Here is an 18,752-nt window from a genome sequence, read left to right on the forward strand (position 1 = left end):
GGGTAGTTACTTTGGATAAAAAAAACAATGTGTGTGATTGGAGAACACTCAAATGTCACTGCACGGTAAGGTGCCACTTTTTCCACAGAACAAACCCGGACAAATATCTCAGTCAGCCTACTTCTGTTAAAATTGTGTAGTGTACTGTCATGAAGTTCAACACAATACCACAAGATCTCGGTACAAATAAATCCTGCACACAGATGCCAGCTGGAACCTCGTTGCAGTCCTGCCTTCTACAAGGAATCACTGACCCAACATGTGGGTGGCTCGTCATTACATGATCGACCAACCCCATCTCCAATCCCATGCATTCCATGCGTGCGCCGCAAAACTACACCCAGTGTATTTATGCTTTGTTATTTATGCATGGTTGCTGTTACGTACCTGTTGAACAATAACTTGTGTTTTGACCGTCGCATGTTCTTGCCACTCATTTTTCTTTCACATGTGAAGATTTTGCAAATGTACGCACGTTTATATTTTTGCTAAATAAATGTATTGTACACTATGTTGTGCGTATGCTTTCTTAAACTCTTAACAATACAGTTACATTCCCATTGTGTATGTGTGTGGCATGTAAAATGGCTTAAGCCTGTAATAGTGTTTTAAATAATTACTATGCAATGTGAGGTCACATGGCATTTCAATTTGACAATCGCAGCTTGTATCCAAGTTGTGCTAGCAGAGTTATGTCGTGAACTGAATATGTTCAGTACACGACATACCGAAAGACCCAAAGAATATGAACATGTTATTTTGGTACTCCTAAAGTCAACAGCCTTGCACTAAATCCCTTGGACTCGGATGTGATGCACTGCCATACAGCCGCCTAAGACAACCTGATGTGTGGTCGCCCATCCAATTATAATCCAGGATTAACCATTCTTGGCTTGAAGTTCTGGTACATTCTCGGTTATTTGATCATAGTCATTTAAAGCCACTTAAAATAGACAGACGGCTTAAACGCGTGATTCGAATGCGCTGGTTTCATGTCTTGAAACAACACAGCCTCCTGACATACACTCACACCCATTCCCTGAGTTAAACCCATGACTTGAGTCAAGCTGGCTCCGGGCCTTGTCAACTCTCATGATCCTCCTGGGAAAGACACACATCTTCAGGGAATGAACCCCAAGATATCAATGACCTGACAGCCAATATGAACCACCCATTCATTTAAAATGTGCAATATATACATAAGGACATTTTTACAATAATGTAAAATAGCTACTTTAAAAATGTTAGCACAACTTTTTTAAATAGAGTAATCCCATAATTACCCCTTAAATCTAATTTCATCCCAAAAGGTACCTTAGAAATAGTGCAATTGACCAGGAAGTGTGCTACACTCAAACTTCAGCTTATACTCCATTACATAACATTCATAATTCACAGCCCTTTGTCAACCCACTGATGGATAAAGGCCCTCCAATGCTGTGTGACTCGTGTTGTTTATTTGACTATACACGTACTGGATGGTACTTTCAACATTGGTCAGTGTGGGTTTAGAGAAGGCAGCGCCAAGGATCGGTTCAGATATGAAGCGCCATTGATGTTAGCCATGGCCCGGGAACACATTCCTGCGCGACGGACGGACACAATAATCCCCTGTGGGCTGGTGCAACCAGGAGGTTCTTTAAAAAAATTCACCTACGTGACTTTATCGAACGAACCAAAGAGTATGGATCCTTGCAGTCACGAAAACTTCAAATCTAGAAGCATGCCAAGCAAAACATCAGTTCAAAATCACCTCCGAATAAACATGAGCATCATTAAGTTTAAAAAGTGAATTATTCTCTGATCTCTTTCCTCTGCATCTCTCGTCTCACTACATCTCGATGTTTGTCCACAATACTCATATCTTACTACATCTCTGTTTCTTGTCATATCGATTCTAAGATCGAAACAGGAGGCTTTCCCCACAACTCTGGCTGTTGTCTGATGATGCTGGTTGTAATTACCGGCGAAACGTCGTACTCAAATTGTAAATGTTGTGAGTTTACTCTCCAATACACCGGTTGCTGAACTAGTAACGAATTGGCATGTTTTATTATTTACGTGAAAACCCTTACTAATTGGCTGTTTCGGGTGGTGGTGGGTTTAATGACACACTTATATTTACACGATATAACCCAAAAACCTCTTTTGGATATATCTTCTGTTAGCTCACTCGGACTTTATACATTGCGATGGGGGTGCCCCCCTAAAAATGAATGTCTGCATTGAGCCCCCAATGGACCAACATCCCCGCTGCTGCTCAGACAAATGCAGCTGGAAAACATTTGCGCGGAAAGCTTTTTCATAGGCTGGTGGACTAACCAACAACGCATCACATTCGTCAATAATACTGATGTAAAAGGGAAATAATATATGCAATATGCGACGTTTCGTGCAATGGCCTTTCTTCATAAAACCAAGGGCCATTGCCCGTAACGTTGCCTTTTTTTCAAGGCAGTGTTATTGACGAACGTGTTTAAAGTGTTATGTGATTTACGCTTGTACTCCACTGCCAATGCAGCAGCAGCAATATCAAATAATTTGGACTAACCAGCTCATTTTATAAATTGCGTGCAAGGAAACAAACACTTTTTACATTTGGGTTCCGGAAGTGTATAATTTTCAGCCGCATGAGTTCAACAAAAGCAAACCTCTGGGACAGATTTCAACATTCACTGTCTCACCAGCGAGAGTCAGGCTTGCTTAAATCCATGACGGTTAACTGCCACCCAGTAAACATGGAACGTTGAGTCAACGTTGGGTCCAACAATTGGCCCAACAACGTTGGCACGTTTACTAGGGCAAATAGTTATAGACAAGGACCCTCCCCTCTGTTCGATTTGGGGGTCATAGTTCGCGAAACTATCCTATCTGGAGGCATTTTTAATGATGATGATAATAAACCATTTTAACTTTAAAATGTTTACGAATAATTGTTATTTATTGATAACAGTTTTTATCGCAATGCAATGGATGAATCGCTTATCTTTGTAATTAAAATTATTTAATTTGTTACACGGATGATAGATACTGTTTAGCTTCCCTGCTATTTTACACAGGAGATCCGCGATGCATTGCCTGAGCACAGCAGCAACAATAAAACAATTTTAAAAAGTTCACATTGCTGGGGTCGAGTACAGAGTCCTTCAGGAATATTGCACAATTAACAAACGAGGCATTTAACGGTCGTAAACGAAAGACGCGCGAGTCAAAAACAGTGCACGTGTAACATGAAAGAGTTCGGTACATTTGCAAGTATTTGCTTTAATGTTTTAGTCGTGGTATGCAGGAGGTCGTGGGTTCGATGTCGACCCTCTGACGCTTGTATGTTTGGAGTTTGCGTGTTCTCCCCGTGGTCATACGGTCCTTCCCCCCACGTTTAGAAACGCGCGTTTAGAGCATTTGGCCGCTATAAATGTCCACATTATAAGTTACCTCGTTGAGCTATAAATTGTCGTCAGGTCGCTTTTAAAAAAGATCTACACAAATCAGTTGGCCTTACCTGGTAGAAAAAAATATATACTTTAATTTAGTTTCCCTCCACGTTTAGAAACGCGCGTTTAGAACATTTGGTCGCTATAAATGTCCACATGATAAGCCACCTCATTGAGATATCATTTATGGCCAAGTCGCTCCTAAAAAAAAATAGCTACACACCTCAATGGGGCCTTAGCTGATCAAATAAAAAAATAATAGTCAATAATCTAATAATACAAGTGGGAGTAAGAGGCGTCGGAACAAGTTGAGGCACAGGTAGCGAGGTAATATCGGTGAATGAGAGTTGGGACCACACGGTTTTGGGGTGGCCGTGGTGGGTGACAGCCCCCTGGCACCACCACCACCATCATCAGTAGGAGTCGCTCGCACACATTGACCGGCCGCTTGTTACATGACCCCCGTACATAAGGAACGCCGTAGCTTCCCACCGACGGATGTTTTTCCTTTTTGTCTTAATGTGTTGTCGTTGTTGTCGTTGTTGTAAATGACAAACGCGGTAGAAGTTTGCATGGTTGGTTTTGTTACCAGCGGTGTAGCTGAAGGGTGACGACCCCCCCCCCCGCACCGCAGCTCCTTGGCGAGGGGCCCAGCGCCGGGCTGCGGCGGGGAATCCAGGCAAGCACGGCCGCTACGTGTAAGTGAATTTTTATTATTTCTCCTTCTGTGTTTAAGGGTGTTCGTGTGTAAGTACATCATTTATGGTCTTTTTATGAAGGGCGGGTTGTTTCGCTTGAGTTATTTTGCTGATTAAAACCGTGACCTGCGCTTTAATGCGTTCGCGGTGGTTAACGCGCGTGTGTGTGTGTAAGTACATCATTGATGGTCTTCATGCATACGGCAGGCAGAGTCGGGCCGTGTAAGAATGTAGTGTTTGTGCATTGTTGTGACAATGACAGTAATTGTTGTTATTATTGCACGGTCCACTGCTGGTTGAAGGCCCACGCCGTTTCGGCCGTGGGGTTGTTTTTTACCTTCACGTTAGTCAGGGAGGAGAAGAGGGCCCAGTAGGAGCTGCTACTCTTTACTAAATCCTCTCAATATCACTCGCCACTGATTATAGCCCATCACCGTGAATCCCTCATCAGTGCCCCTATCTTACTACAGAACAATTCAAACCTTATCGGTCACCCCGTGTCATTTATACATCTCAACGTTCGTCCTACAAAGTCACATCACAAGGGAGAAAAACACAAACAAATACACATTTTGGTTGTTGTTGTTGTTGTGGGCCCGTATTGAAACGGCAGTACGTCGTATGGATCTGAAAACTCAATTTCCCTGTACAAGAATACGGGGTAAGCCGTGTGGGTTGACAGCTTTGTTAGCCGCGCCTGGGGAATCGAACTCAGGTTGGGGCCAGAGTTCATAGTGCGGTAGGTCATGAAAAACCACTGCACCACCGCTCCAGCCCATTGTCTTATTCGGTCCTCGTGGGTGTTGTGTGTGGACTCGCATGTTGTATGTAGCATGTACAAGGGGTAGAGGCGTATCCCTGCAATTGCCTGCTCACGCTACAGCTGGCGGAAGGTCAGCCACTGGAGGGAGCTCTCGAAAGCCACTCTCAAATCTTCCTATCCTATCTTCTTGGTTCTTTCGGTAAAGTCACGTAGAAGGTAAATAATAAAATAATAAAATAAAACATTATTAAATACCATTCTCACGACGTTTCGGCCACAACGCAAGCAGCCATCCTCTTCTCCACAGACCTGTTTCTTCACCTGAGGACGGCTGCTTGCGTTGTGGCCGAAACGTCGTGAGAATTATTTTATGTTTTATTTTTATTATTTCCCTTCTACGTGACGAAAGCTTTAAATCGAAACTTCCTATCCTATGTTGTATTACTATGTTCTATGTAGCGGTTCTTTGTAAATTATTTGTTGACTTTTTTTATTTGCAAAAGATATATAATGACCTTAATTTGAGGGAGCATGGTACGACTGATTTTGTTTCCACCGAATTAAATGCCTTTCCGTTGTCGATAAAAGCCTGCCACAATTTATGTTTTTGACGCTCGTTTGTTTGGCTTTTCGAGGGTGTAGTTGCCCATGTGGTTAGTTGAATTATGTTCGGAACTATTCACATTCCGTTCACTGGCATCGTAGGAACAAGATGTGAATGGGTCTAATCCTTGAAACCATTTTTGTCTCATCTTTTTTTAACCGAATAATTATTCCACCATTGAGTCATTTCACGTCTCTGCAAACATATAATTTAAACGGTCTGCTAATTTGGTATCAACAGCCGTTTCCACTTACATATGTATGTTGACCTTATTTCGTAGGCGACCGTGCTAATCGGAGGTGTGGGATCTTCGTTGATGATGTCCACAGTGACACCATGTAATTTGTGGGGGAGCGTAGCTTTCTTTTATACTGCCAAGGAAGGAGATTTGAAATCGAGAAAACTGCATTAAAGTGATGGAAGATGCCATAATGAAGAGTGGGAGCAAAAAGGACCATCTAGACTGTTGGATTGGAAAATGGGCTTTTTTTGTTTTGTTAAGACCGTACCATGACATTTAATTGAAGCAGAATGTTAAAGCTAGTTGAGGAATTGTGTGCTGATCTCTTTATAAATAAAATAATATCTTAAGAAAATTCCACATGTCACATCTCATGAAGTAACCACTGTCTGTGGAATACTGTATATGTATTATATATTGGAGTGTGCCACTACAATGTGGGGCCTTACCATCAGCCCCACCAAAACGACGAACCTGCCTGGGTATTTTATGTCATCAACCACTCCCTGAACTACCCCATTGGTGGGGTAGTTGTGGAGTGGAAAGGTTTTCATACCAGGGCAGTGTGCTTATGACCAGGTTTGGCAACAGAGGTCTTACTCCAAATCAGTTGAGCGGCATGATCTTATCATCAGCTGCCTAATGCTGTGTGGAAGCTACCTGGTCTGTCACTGCACACGAAGCTTCGGGTCTTGTGGGCCACAGTCATGCCCCCTCTATGCTTGCGAAACGTGGACCCCCGAATGGAACATGTGTTAGAAACATTCAGGCTGGCCTGCCTATGATCCATCCTGGGTTTTACCAGGCTGATTATGTGAGGAGCTCATAAATCCTCATAAGATATGGACACAGTCACATCGGTGAACTCCTCCGGCAAGCAAAGCTGTGTTGGCTGGGTCATGTAGCCCACATACCCAGCCACCGCATGCTCAAACAGCTTTTGTTCGGCTGGATAGAGGTGACTAAACAGGTACGGTACGATCTAGAAAAGAGATGGAATGATGTGGCACGACAGGATATGGAGCTGAGTGGACTTGCCAATAACTGTTACCAGCGGTGTCAAGATTGGCCTCTGTGGAGGAGGCTCGTGAAGGATGCTACTGGGCAGTTGGAGGCAGACGCCCTCCAGCAACAACGGATGGCAGAGGGAGCGACGCTCACAACAATGAGCAGAGAACTGGGTGCCTAAAACACATGTAGTTGGCACAGTAGGGAGCACAAGTGGTGCATTGGCCAGTCTCAGTCAACCCATAGCACCTGGGTCTGTCGCATGACCTGCCAGCGGGGGTTCGACACTTCACGTGCCCTTAAAGTGCACATAGACTGGCACAAGCGCCGTGGTGACGTTACCGCCACTTAGTGGCGAATGGCGGTTGTTGTATTGTATATGTGTGTGTGTGCCACGTTGCCATAGGCAGATGAGGGGCTACGTGCTCGGCAGTGCAGAAACATCCATTATTGTACTTTACTATGCTCCCACGTCTATGTTCCCCACCTTGACCAACCCGCACTGACCATCGTGCTGAAGTATAGTCAAATAACCCCAATCACCCACATGGGGAGACCCTCGTCCAGCGGTGGATTGACAATGGCTGTATACATGTGTGTAGAAGTATGTATGGGCAGCATGTGTGATTTTACATGTGAATGAAAAGGCATTCAAGTGTGTGCAAGTGTATGACGATGCAAGGGTCGTTGTGTATACCTGTATGTGTAGGTGTCTGAGTAGGCTTGTGTGCATTTATACTGTCTGTGTACAATGTATGCTATGCATATTATGAGTGGTTAGGGCGTGCGTGTACGATGTGTAGTTTTATTTGTGTGCATGTGTATTAAGCCTTGTGCCATAATGTGTGTTTATGAGATTATAATGTTGCTGCGCCATTACAGTCAACAACAGGTAACAGCTGAAGTAGAATGTGTATATATGTATGTATGTGAGAGCGGTAGGGTAGCGGTTAGCGCGCTGCGTTACGAACCTAGCGACCCGAGTTGAATTCCCGCTCATGACCACCATCAGATCGGGGACAAATATCTGAACCGGTCCTGGACCTCCCGTAGGTCGATTCAACCTCAAATGAGTATCTGGTCCGGTGTGTAAACATTGCCACTAGGGAGACAAAGGCAGCCGGGTGTCGTGTTGGCCAACCACCCCTCGTGTGCCGTACCAGCCTTCGGAAACTTAACCATAGTGGTCAGGCTTGGGTAAAGCTACATGGCTAGGAGTCAGAGTCATTCCCTGTTCACCTTTGACAAGAATAACCTCTGGCCACATCACACACATATATTTTTCGACCACGTAGCTTGAGAAGCTTTCAATGGCTGTACTAGTGAAATCCCCATCTAATACAGATGCCATGGCAGGCGAATCGATGCTCGGGTGCATTTAAGGCGTTGATCACTACTGATCAACGATCTAATATTTTCTGCTCGCTCAGAGATTGCTGCTCACCCTGGAACTTGCCACCTGCCTGGGTACATTTTGTGCTATCAAACACCCCACTACCTCAACTCTCCATGGGTCACGGGGGTGGTCATGGGGTGGTTATGGACAGGTTTCCAACTTGGGCAGTGTGACCACAACAGTGGAGGTTTCACCCCAAATGAGTAAAGCAGCATTATATTTGCACTGGCTGTGTGCGTAGCGACAAGCTTGTCGCTAGACACAAAGCTCTGGGGCTTTTCAAAAACGATCATGCGCTCTCTCTATATTTACAAAAAGTGAAACCTGCTTACTGGAACACCTGCAACAGCTTGAAACATTCAGGATAGCCTCCTTGTGTTCCATCCTGGGTGTGACCATTCGGAATGCATATCAATCGTTTATCATCTAGTGTCATATGTACATCTCCTACACTATCATCTCATATTGTTGCTTTTATACATGTATATCTCATCTGTATCTTCCTCATCTCCTTGCATACAGCTCATGTCTAAACACATACATCTTTGTGCATCTCTCAGTTAGTTCTCTGTTGTCTTACTAAATGGGTCTCCTGTCTGCATCTTTTGCTATCATATCGAATTACACCTCTATCTTGTTTGCATCTCTCTCTTCTAGGTGTCTTATTTTGTATGTTAGGAATTTATCAGAAAAATGCGTATGTCCATATTGCGCTGGGTGAGTCGGTGGAACCTTCAGTAATAATAGTCAACCATGATGAGTCCTCTCGGGGGTTTCCTGCCTTCAGGAGGCAGGATGCAGGCACAGCCGCAATTTTAAGAGGGCCTAAATAATCTTTCGGCAAAAAAACTGGTCAATTGCTATGTTTTGTCAATGAAAAATGAAATGGATGCATCATCACAGCTCCCATTTATGTTCTCTGCTATGCTGTTCATAGCACCTTCTCTAAATTGAAAACTCATTTCGTTCTGAATAGAAAACGAATTTCTTGAAATCTGCGTTTTGTGTTTAGTTTGTTGTCGTTCCCCCGCACCATCGATTAGCATGGTTGGGTACGTATAGTGCGAAAGAAGTTCAACATACTATACAACTTTTTATTTTACTAGGTAAGGCCCACTGAGCTGTATTGCTCTTTTTTTAGAAGCGACCTTGCCGCAAATGATAGCTCAACGAAGTGTCTTATCACGTGGAAATGTATTGTAGCCAAATACTCTAAACGCATGTTTCTCAATTTGAAGGGAAAACGGATGACCCGGAGAAAATTCCACGCCACCACAGGGAAAACATGCAAACTCCACATATATAGGCGTCAGGGTCGGGGTCGAACCCATGACCTCATGTATATCAGACGAGGTAGTTAACTTCTCGCCACTGTGGCACCCTTATACATACATCTCTCTATTCTAATTTACTTAATCACATTTGAATACACTTTACTATTCAGCCTCAAATTCACATCAAGCTGTTCGCCTAATACAGGTGTTTGGTGTTGGGCAGAATAGTAAAGGGTGCTCGTCAATGCACCTCGTGTGTATGTGCTTTCCCCTGTGTGTGTGTTTACAGGTGTGGGGAGCAAGCCCCAATGTGGTTTCAGGAAAGGGCGGTCCTGCACAGATGCCAAATTTTCTGTCCGTCTGCTACAGCAGAGATGTAGGGAATTCCAACAAGACCTACATCTCTACTTTATTGAACTGGCCAAGGCCTATGATACCATCAGTAGGTCTGGGCTCTGGGTTCTTCTTCGTGCTTTCGGAGTCCCTGCATTCGGAGTCCCTGACGATCATTAAGGAGCTTCATGATGGTAAGTGGGCCCGGGTAAAACTACGTGGCTGGGAGTCGGAGCCATTCCCTGTTCACCTTGGGGTGTGACAGACATGTCCTCTGGCTCCCACATTATTTAACATCTTTATTGACCACGTAGTTCGTGAAGCCTTCGATGGCTGTACCAGAGGAATTTCCATCTGGTACAGATACAATGGGAGGCTGATCGATGCCTGGGTGCGGTCAAGGGATGGCTCCCTATTGGTCAACAATGTTACGTATGCCGATGATCTGGTAATTGCTGCTCACTCAGAAGAGGAGTTGGAGGTGCTGCTGCTGAACCTGGAGCGTGCCACTAAGAGGTGGGGCCTTACCATCAGCCCCACCAAAACTGAGCACCTGCCTGGGTATTTTGTACCATCAGACACTCCACCCCCAAAACTCCCAATTGGTGATGGGCAGTTGTGGAGAGAGTGGAGAGTTTCCCATACCCGGGCAGTGTGCTCATGACCGGCTCTGGTTTGACAGCAGAGGTCTCACTCTGAATCAGTCGAGTGGCATATTATCATCGGTTGCGTAACACTGTGTGGAAGCTACCTGGTCTGTCACGCCACACGAAGCTTCAGTTCTTCTCGGCCATGCCCTCCCTTCTCTTCGCTTGCGAAACGTGGACCCCCTTAATGGAACATCTTTGCCGGTTATAAACATTTAGGCTGGCCTGCCTACGATCCATCCTGGGCTTAACCAGGCTGGATTGTGTGAGGAGCTCACAAATCCTTGAACGATCTGGACAAAGTCAAATCAGTGAGCTCCTCCGGCAGGCAAGGCTGCATTGGCTGGGTCATGTAGCCCGCATGCCCAGCCACCGCATGCCTAAACAGGTTTTGTTCGGCCGGGGGGCTAAATAGGCACGGCACGGGCTAGGGAAGAGATGGAGTAATGTGGTACAAGATGATGTGGAGCTGAGTGGACTTGCTGATGACTGGTACCAGTGGTGTCAAGATCGGCCTCTGTGGAGGGGGCTCGTGAAGGACGCGACTGGGCAGTTGGAGGAAGTCGCCCTCAAACAACAAGGGAGGGCGGAGGAGCGACGTTCACAACAATGAGCAGAGCGCCGGGTGGCTAAAGCACAGCAAGTTGGAACAGTAGGGGGCACAGGTAGTGCATCGGCCAGTCATCTGTCTGTCGACCCGTGGCACCTGGATCTGTCCCTTGACCTCCTGCCAGCGGGCGTTCGACACTTCACGCGGCCTAACGTGCACATAGCCTGGCACAAGCGCCATGGTGACGTCACCGCCACTTAGTGGCGAATGGCGGTTGCTCTTGTTGTTGGGGAACGGTAGAGTATGTATGTTGAACTTATTTCGAACTATACATAGCCAACCGTGCTCTAGGAGATGTGGGAGTGTAGCGGTTAGTGCGCTGCGCTTCGAACCTGGGGGCCCGAATTCGATTTCCGCTCACAGTCAACACCAGTGACGATTATCTGAATCGGTCCTGGGCCTCGCCTAGGTCGATTCAGCCTCAAATGCGTACCTGGTGGGGTGTGTAAACATCACCACTGGGGAGACTAAGGCATGGTTCTGGCCACTCACCACTTCATGCGCTGTGCTGGCTTTCATAGGTGCTCGCTAACAGCACATGTCCCAACAGTCTGTTAAAGCTATACGGGGGTCTTGTTTTTTTTGTTGTTGACGGGTGTCGCCTCTTTGTACCTTAATGTGTGTATAAGCGTTTCGAGTTCAAGTTTACTTTGTTAAACCAGGTGAGCACTCAAGAGAGATGAATCTGCCAGATTGAGCTGAGTCACCAAAATGACAATGAAAAACAAACAAAACAAAGTACAGCAACGAAGTAAGAAAAACACCATATCACATGAGGAGGATATGTGTAAGGGTTTGTATTATAATACCAATGCCGAGGAGGTGTCTGTTATGTATAACATAGCATCCACATGTATGCATGTGTATGTATTTTCGCATGTGGGGAGCGGTAGTGTTGTTGTTCACACACTTGGCTACAAACCCGGCAACCCGAGTTCAATTCCCGCTCAAGGCCACCAACACCAATGACTATTATCTGAACCGATATTGGACCTTCCCTTGGTTGACTCAGCCTCCAATGAGTACCTGGTGCTGTGTGTAAACATTGCTACTTGGGAGACAAAAGGCTGCCAGGCATGGTGCTGGACATCCAACACCTCATGTTCCGTGCTGGCCTTCATAGGTGCTCACTAACAGCGGTTGCCTCAAACATTTTTTAAGGCTATACGGGTATCTTTGTTTTATAGCATGTGTCTACGGATATTGTACATGAGTGTGTGTTATTCTCTTTGTAAGTATATATGTGTATTATTGCAACTGTACATGTAACCAGTGCGTCTGTCCGTGAATGTGTACACATAACCTTTATTCAACAGTATGAATAAAAAGGTTATAGATCACAAGACATCATGTTATCTTTACAGTGTACAGAACAGATTGTGAACTTGTCAAAAACAAAGCATGCAATGTTGTATTGGATGTTACTTAACAATAACAAGGGCCAGACGTTCAAGGTGCATTTCCAATAAGAGTCATTCATGCATCATTGTTACACATGTACTTATGACCACAATACCGAGACATCTTGTAAACTATATGTTCCAAGAGAGCCTTCCTGGATAAATATTTCATACTGGTAGGAACCTCCTGGTTACATCAGCCCACAGGGGATTATTGTGTCCGTCGTGCAGGGAGGGGCTGGGTGGGGAGGGTGGGGAGGGGCTGGGTGGGGAGGGTGGGGCTGGGTGGGGGGTGGGAGGGGTGGGGCTGGGTAGGAAGTGGCTGGTCACCCCGTGGTGCCCACCCTCACAGTCGGCTATTTTTGCGGAATACACCACGCCGCCGTTGACCCTGGCCATTGACCGAGCAACCCAACGTTCCTAGCAGCTCCCTCCGCAGGAATGTGTTAACTAAACAACAAAACAAGGACGTGGTTTTGCCTAAGTGGGCTTGAGCAGGACATCACTGGAAGGGATGATGGCCGATGGATGAGACAGGTGATGGAATGATGCCCGAAGGAGAGACCATGGCTGAGAGGATCACCACCGCGGAGATGGAGCAATGAGATCAGTTCATGTGCAGGAGTGAGATGAATTTCGATTTAAAGCTTTCGTGACTGCAGGGATTCATCTTCTTGGTTCTTTCGGTAAAGTCACGTAGAATGGAAATAATAAAATAATAAAAATACAACAAAATAAGTGAGATGGTTTATTCCATGGAAATAATAAAATAATACAAATAAAACATAATAAAATAAGTGAGATGGTTTATTCCATGGAAATAATAAAATAATAAAAATAAAACATAATAAAATAAGTGAGATGGTTTATTACATTGTAGGACCGTTGGAAACGGCGGTGGCGTGCTGAGGTGCCTTGATCGTTGCTGTGTGAATGGCGTAATTCCTGTGCAATAATAGCAATCTAGCCTGGTGGTGGTTGCAGTTCAAGTGCATGACTTAATATCTATCAGAAGCTTGTGAGTTCATATCCCGGTTGTGAGTCAGCTCGGCACAATATTCGCACTTTAGGTGGAAGTAAAGTAGAGGTTGTGCTATGGATGGACTGATCTCTTCCATAAAAATGTGGAATTATCTCCACTGGCTCAGAAATGCGGACATAGGTTAGCACTGCACCCGTGCTTGATTGAGACTGAAGACTCAGAATTTACTTTAAGTTAATAATGCATTTTAAAATGCAATCCCCTGACAGCACTGGTAGAAATTTTGGGCAATTTTAATTAACAGATATTAAGGACAAAATAAATTTCAAAAAATAAATACGTACAACAGGATGATAATGGCCCATCCGTGACGATTCGGTGATTTATTTATATTTAGGGGGTTGCGATCCGTTTCAAGAATCTAATCTTTATTTGAACAATTTATTTCATGATAGCGCATTGGCAGTGGTGCAGAAGCACACATGACATGTTCGTCAATGACATTGCCCTAAAATATATAATGGGTGTATAATAGACGACGTTTCGGGCAACGGCCCTCTTCACAGCACATCACAGCACGCAACTTCTCTGGCCCCTCTGCTGTGAAGAAGGGCCATTGCCCAAAACGTTGCCTATTGCATATATTTTTAAGGGCACAATGTTATTGATGAATTTTTTTTTACTGTTGTTTGTTTTACCACCTCGTTCTCACCGTCTCCTTTGCGGCGTTTTTATTCTGCCTCGGTTTGTACAGTTGTGTAACGTCAGCATACTGTTTGGTCGGTCCAAAACACATTGCATCTAACTGTGTAGGTATCATGAGCTATGAGAAGGAACTCTTGAGCTGCAAGGACTGTATCAATATGAATGAACGAACGAATGGATCTATCGTTACATCGCCTCTAAAATGCAGAGCATTTTCACCAACCTGTAGCGACCAGCGTGGTGCGGTATGGTCAAACAATCTCAACAACCGACTCGGCGTGATGAGGCCATAATCCAGTCATTGATTGACATCGTGTGCAGCGCGTTTGCAGTGCGTACATTTAATTATTTAATTGAAGAGAATAGACCCATTTGATTCTGTAAATTTGCTTTAAGTGATTCACGAGTTGTCAACAGCCGTTGTGTAAGTGAACTAACTGGTTCAGTTTGTTTTTATGCCACTGCCATGTAAAGGGCTTTCTTGGTTAACCATGCTGCCAACACCGCTGTAAAGGTGACTAGGTCGACAGCATTCAAGGCCATGGTGTCGACGGTGTCACACCAGGAGATGGGTGGGATGGGCAGGATGGTTGATACTCTTAGGATGCCCGACTCGATGTTGTGGTCCTGAACCAGTGATGGATATTCCACATTGTTCTGGCAAGGGCAGGTGCGTCCTCACCTAATACAGCAATCACTGGAATTATCTGCACCGAGTGGTGATTGTTTACCGATCTGGGAGGCCTGATGATGATATTGCCAATGCTGGTGATGATGTTGATGATGGCAACAGTGCGTCTGATATGATGATGATGATGCTGCTGCATGTAGTAGTGTTGATGATCTATGTGACGACATTGCTACTGATGATGCAGGAGATATTGATGACAGCCATGCTGCTGCTAGAGGTGCTGGGGATAGTGATCATGGCTACAACAATGCAGATATGATGACACTTGTGTTAATGCTCACAATGCTGGTAGTCATGGTGACAGTGCTGACCATGCTGGTCGAGATGATGAAGATGGTGATAATGTTGACCATGCTCGAATTAAGGAGAAGGATGATGCTTGTGGCAGTGCTGTTGATGCATTAATCATGATAATGACAACTACAATGCAGCTAATGATTCTGAAGATATTTGCGATTAAGATGATAGTGATGATGCTGTTGGTGGTCGTCAGTGACCCCGACTGGAATGTAAACTCGTGACCTCGTCACTGTGAGCTCTGTTCCATACCGCACGCGTTGCCACTGATGTGGCGTGTACACAGCACAGTGTGTCTTCAAAATACCGGGCTCATTCGGGAGCGGGGTGCACCATTATATACATCTATCTACTTAAAACCCCACCGTTTCCATGAAGGCCAAAGTGTGTGCATTTACACCTTCGAGTGATATCTAAATAGCATTTTTTTTTAAATATCTCTACAATATTTTACAAAATGTGTAGACCAGTGTAAAAGAAAGGTCAAAATAAAACCACCAACCAAAAATAGTCGTCCAATTTTTGATGAGACAATGCAATTGCCAGAGTTTGGCTGCCGTTGGGTAAAGTCGGAAGCTGGGACTGCCCAGCCAATGACCTTTCTGTGCGCCGTGAGGACTTGCCGATCAACAAGTTGGCTGCCTTTGGATGTTTGAGCTTTGTGAGCTATGTGAGTGCAATGTTCAGTTTGTTTTCATTCGTGTTAAATTGTTATGGGTTGCCCAAAGAAGTCCCCTGACATATGAGATACGTATATCCGCCCGCATTATTTCAAGAACTGTACGTTCATCAGCCATTGCCTCTCCACTGCTGGATGAAGGCCACCCCAAGCTATCGCCGTCGCTCACAGTCCAGTGCTGCTACCGGCCATCTCGCTGCTGCACACGGACTGATCTCATCGCTCCGTCTCCACGGTGGTCACCCCTCTCAGCCAACGCTCTTTCTTTCTCCTTTGGCTGTCGTTCCATCAGCAAGCCTCACCCATTGGCCATCGACCCTTCTCGCGATGTTTCCTGCCCAAGCCCACTTAGACAAATGCACGTCCTTTTTTTGTTTTTATTTTTTTTGTTTAGTTATTTAACATTCATCCAGGAAGGGCACTCTTGAAGATCTAGTTTACAAGATATCTCGGCACGGCATTGCGGTCATACGTAATTACACTTGTATGTATGTTGAACTTCTTTGGAACCATACGTAGCCAATAATGCTAATCAGGGGTGCGGAATGCATGAATGTGTTAATGATACATGATTATGCGAACCTGCCCAGGACCGGTTCATGTAATCGTCACCTTTAACATCTGCCTATTTGTTATTGTGAAGTAACGTCCGGTAGAACCATCGTTTTGCGCAAACCCACACCAGGCTTTCTTGTACACTCCCAAGGCGAAGACGTCGTTGTGAGGTCCACATCTGCGTCTCACTGCTGCACGGGTTCCAATCTCATCGCTCCGTCTACGCGCACGCGGTCATTATTCTCTCTTGTGCGTGTTTTTGTTGCTGCTTCTTTTTTTTGCTGTCACGCGACCACCGCCGTCTCCCCCCTGCAAGCTGCGCGTTCACCGGGCGTGAACTCTGCACCACCGTGTTCTCATCGGGGGTGGGCCGGGGGGGAGAAGAAACAGGCGACACTCACGTTCAGCTTGTTTTTCTTTTGCCTGGAGGTGTGGCGGATATAGAAAGGGGGTGGGTACGCTCAGGTGTTTTCGCTCAGGCGCAGTTATTGCTCCTTGTGCGCGCGTGCGTGTGTACGTGTATTCGTGGGGAGCGGTAGTGCAGTGGTTAGTGCACCGCGCTACAAACCCGGCGAGTTCGAGTCCCGCTCATGGCACAACACCAGTGACGATTATTCTAATCGGTCCTGGGCCTCCCTGAGGTCGACTCGGCCTTAATAGTGTACCTGGTGCGGTGTGTAAATATCGTCACTGGGCAGTTTTTGTCTTTGCACGTGTATTACGGAAGGTGTATTTTTTTCAAGGTTGTGCCAAGTCGGCACATTTCTTTCTGTTTGCGTGTGCGTTTGGGTGTACGTGTTTTTGAGTGTGTGAATGTGGAATTATAATAATAATGGTATTTGACAGCCCTTTATCAACCCACTGCTGGTGTTTATCAGCATCTTTATTTATCCTGGTGGAACTGGATGAGCTATGAAGCTCCTTTTTACAGATGTCCTCGTTTAAAGCGGAATTGACCGAGAGGAGGATCCCCATGACCAGTTCAGATATCACTAGCCCCTTTTGTTAGCCGTGATCGTGGCGACAGGTAAGGCCGCATACGGCGCCTTGGTATGGCACAACGCATACACAGTAATAGACTCATGCATTGGTAGCGTATCAATAACCAATGTGGACATCATCCTTATGCTCCGATGCAAAGACAAAGATCCCCTTTATAGCCTTAACAGACTGTTGGGGAAAATGCTGTTAGCGAGCACCTATGAAGGCCGGCACAGCACACGTGGGGTTTGGTGGCCAACACCACGTCCGACCGCCTTTGTCTCCCTAGTGGTGATGTTTACACATCGCACCAGGTACTCGTTTGATGCTGAGTCGACCTAGGGGAGGCCCAGGACCGGTTCATATAATCGTCACTAGTTTTGGCCGTGGCCAGGAATCGAACTCTCGTCACTGAATTCGGACTGCATTGTGCAAACCCACTGCGCCAATACTTCGTGTATGTCCTATGCGTCTTAAAATTATATAATTGCACTTGTGTGTGTGAAAATCAAGTCAATTCATGTCCCTTAAAATGTAATCAGCGCGGCAGTGTCATTTTGATTTGTGTGCCACATCATAATATAATTGTATAGGTGTTTGCCTGAGGCTGTTGCAATGTCATTACTTATGCCATTGTGCTTTGCTTAATAGGTGCTCTGTAACAGTACCTCCCCTGAAAGCCCCTTAGCCAGAATAAAACAAAATGCCATGTGTTTGTTGTGCGGTGATGACCAAACCAGCCCCTCTTGTGCCACGCTCTCGCCTAAAGCTTGTCGGTTCTTGCTCCAAAAGTATTTGAGGGGGATTTGTGTGTTTGTCTCATGAGTTAGTGTGTATATGTGTGTGTGCTTTGGCGCATATGTGTGTGTGTGTGCAAATGTTTGCACACTATAAAGCACCTACGTGCATTTTGAGTGCGAGCTCAGGTCAGCAGTGTTTTTGTGATTGTGAGAGGGTGTGTCAGTCACGTGGTTATCTGTAGGGGGTTTTCGGTCACTTTATATTGAAGGCACATGCCAAGAAATGTTTCAGCTCTCTGGTCTCTTGACATTTGCCCCAGGAGAGAGCCCAGTCGACATTCACGCGCAACTTAGGGCGGCGGGGGCTCTCATCTTGCGCTTCTCGTTATCCCTCTCTTGCACAGCGCCATCGTTTCAGGAGACTCTGTCAACAGTAACTTGCGGGATCTTTTTTTTACATTTTCTTTTCGACGTCGTCGTACTTAGGGGAGAAGTCTTTCGCTGAGGGCCCCCTCAAAGCTTGCGGGGATCGTCTCGTTCATGCACTTGCGTACGCAAGTCATGCCCTCCTACAGGGTGGCCAGGATGTACACTTACAGGGTGTTTTGTTTCGTCAACTCCACAGTGAAGGTACGGGGATTCTTTATTATTACACGCTTTTTATTAACTCACTTTGTCTGTTGTATCCTCAAATCTTGTAACTCAATTTTTACC

General features: G+C 45.5%; 1 protein-coding gene across 2 annotated transcripts in view; it reads left to right on the forward strand.

Moving 5' to 3' along the window:
- Positions 1 to 3,724: 3,724 nt before the first annotated feature.
- The window catches only part of SLC35E2B (solute carrier family 35 member E2B), a 29,510-nt gene continuing 14,482 nt past the window's right edge, over positions 3,725 to 18,752 (forward strand). The window contains exon 1 of one of the 2 annotated variants that reach the window (XM_061561495.1): positions 3,725 to 4,132. Coding sequence is in view for 1 of the 2 variants with exons in the window: in XM_061561494.1 (XP_061417478.1) it covers positions 18,579 to 18,668 (90 nt within the window). In the remaining variant the exon portion in view is untranslated. Of the gene's footprint in view, positions 4,133 to 18,183; positions 18,669 to 18,752 lie in introns of those variants that run through there. The other variant, XM_061561494.1, reaches the window with a different exon arrangement.

This window comes from Lethenteron reissneri, chromosome 27 (genome assembly GCF_015708825.2).
Source record: "Lethenteron reissneri isolate LAM-NWPU_2019-01 chromosome 27, ASM1570882v1, whole genome shotgun sequence".
NCBI lineage: Eukaryota > Metazoa > Chordata > Hyperoartia > Petromyzontiformes > Petromyzontidae > Lethenteron > Lethenteron reissneri.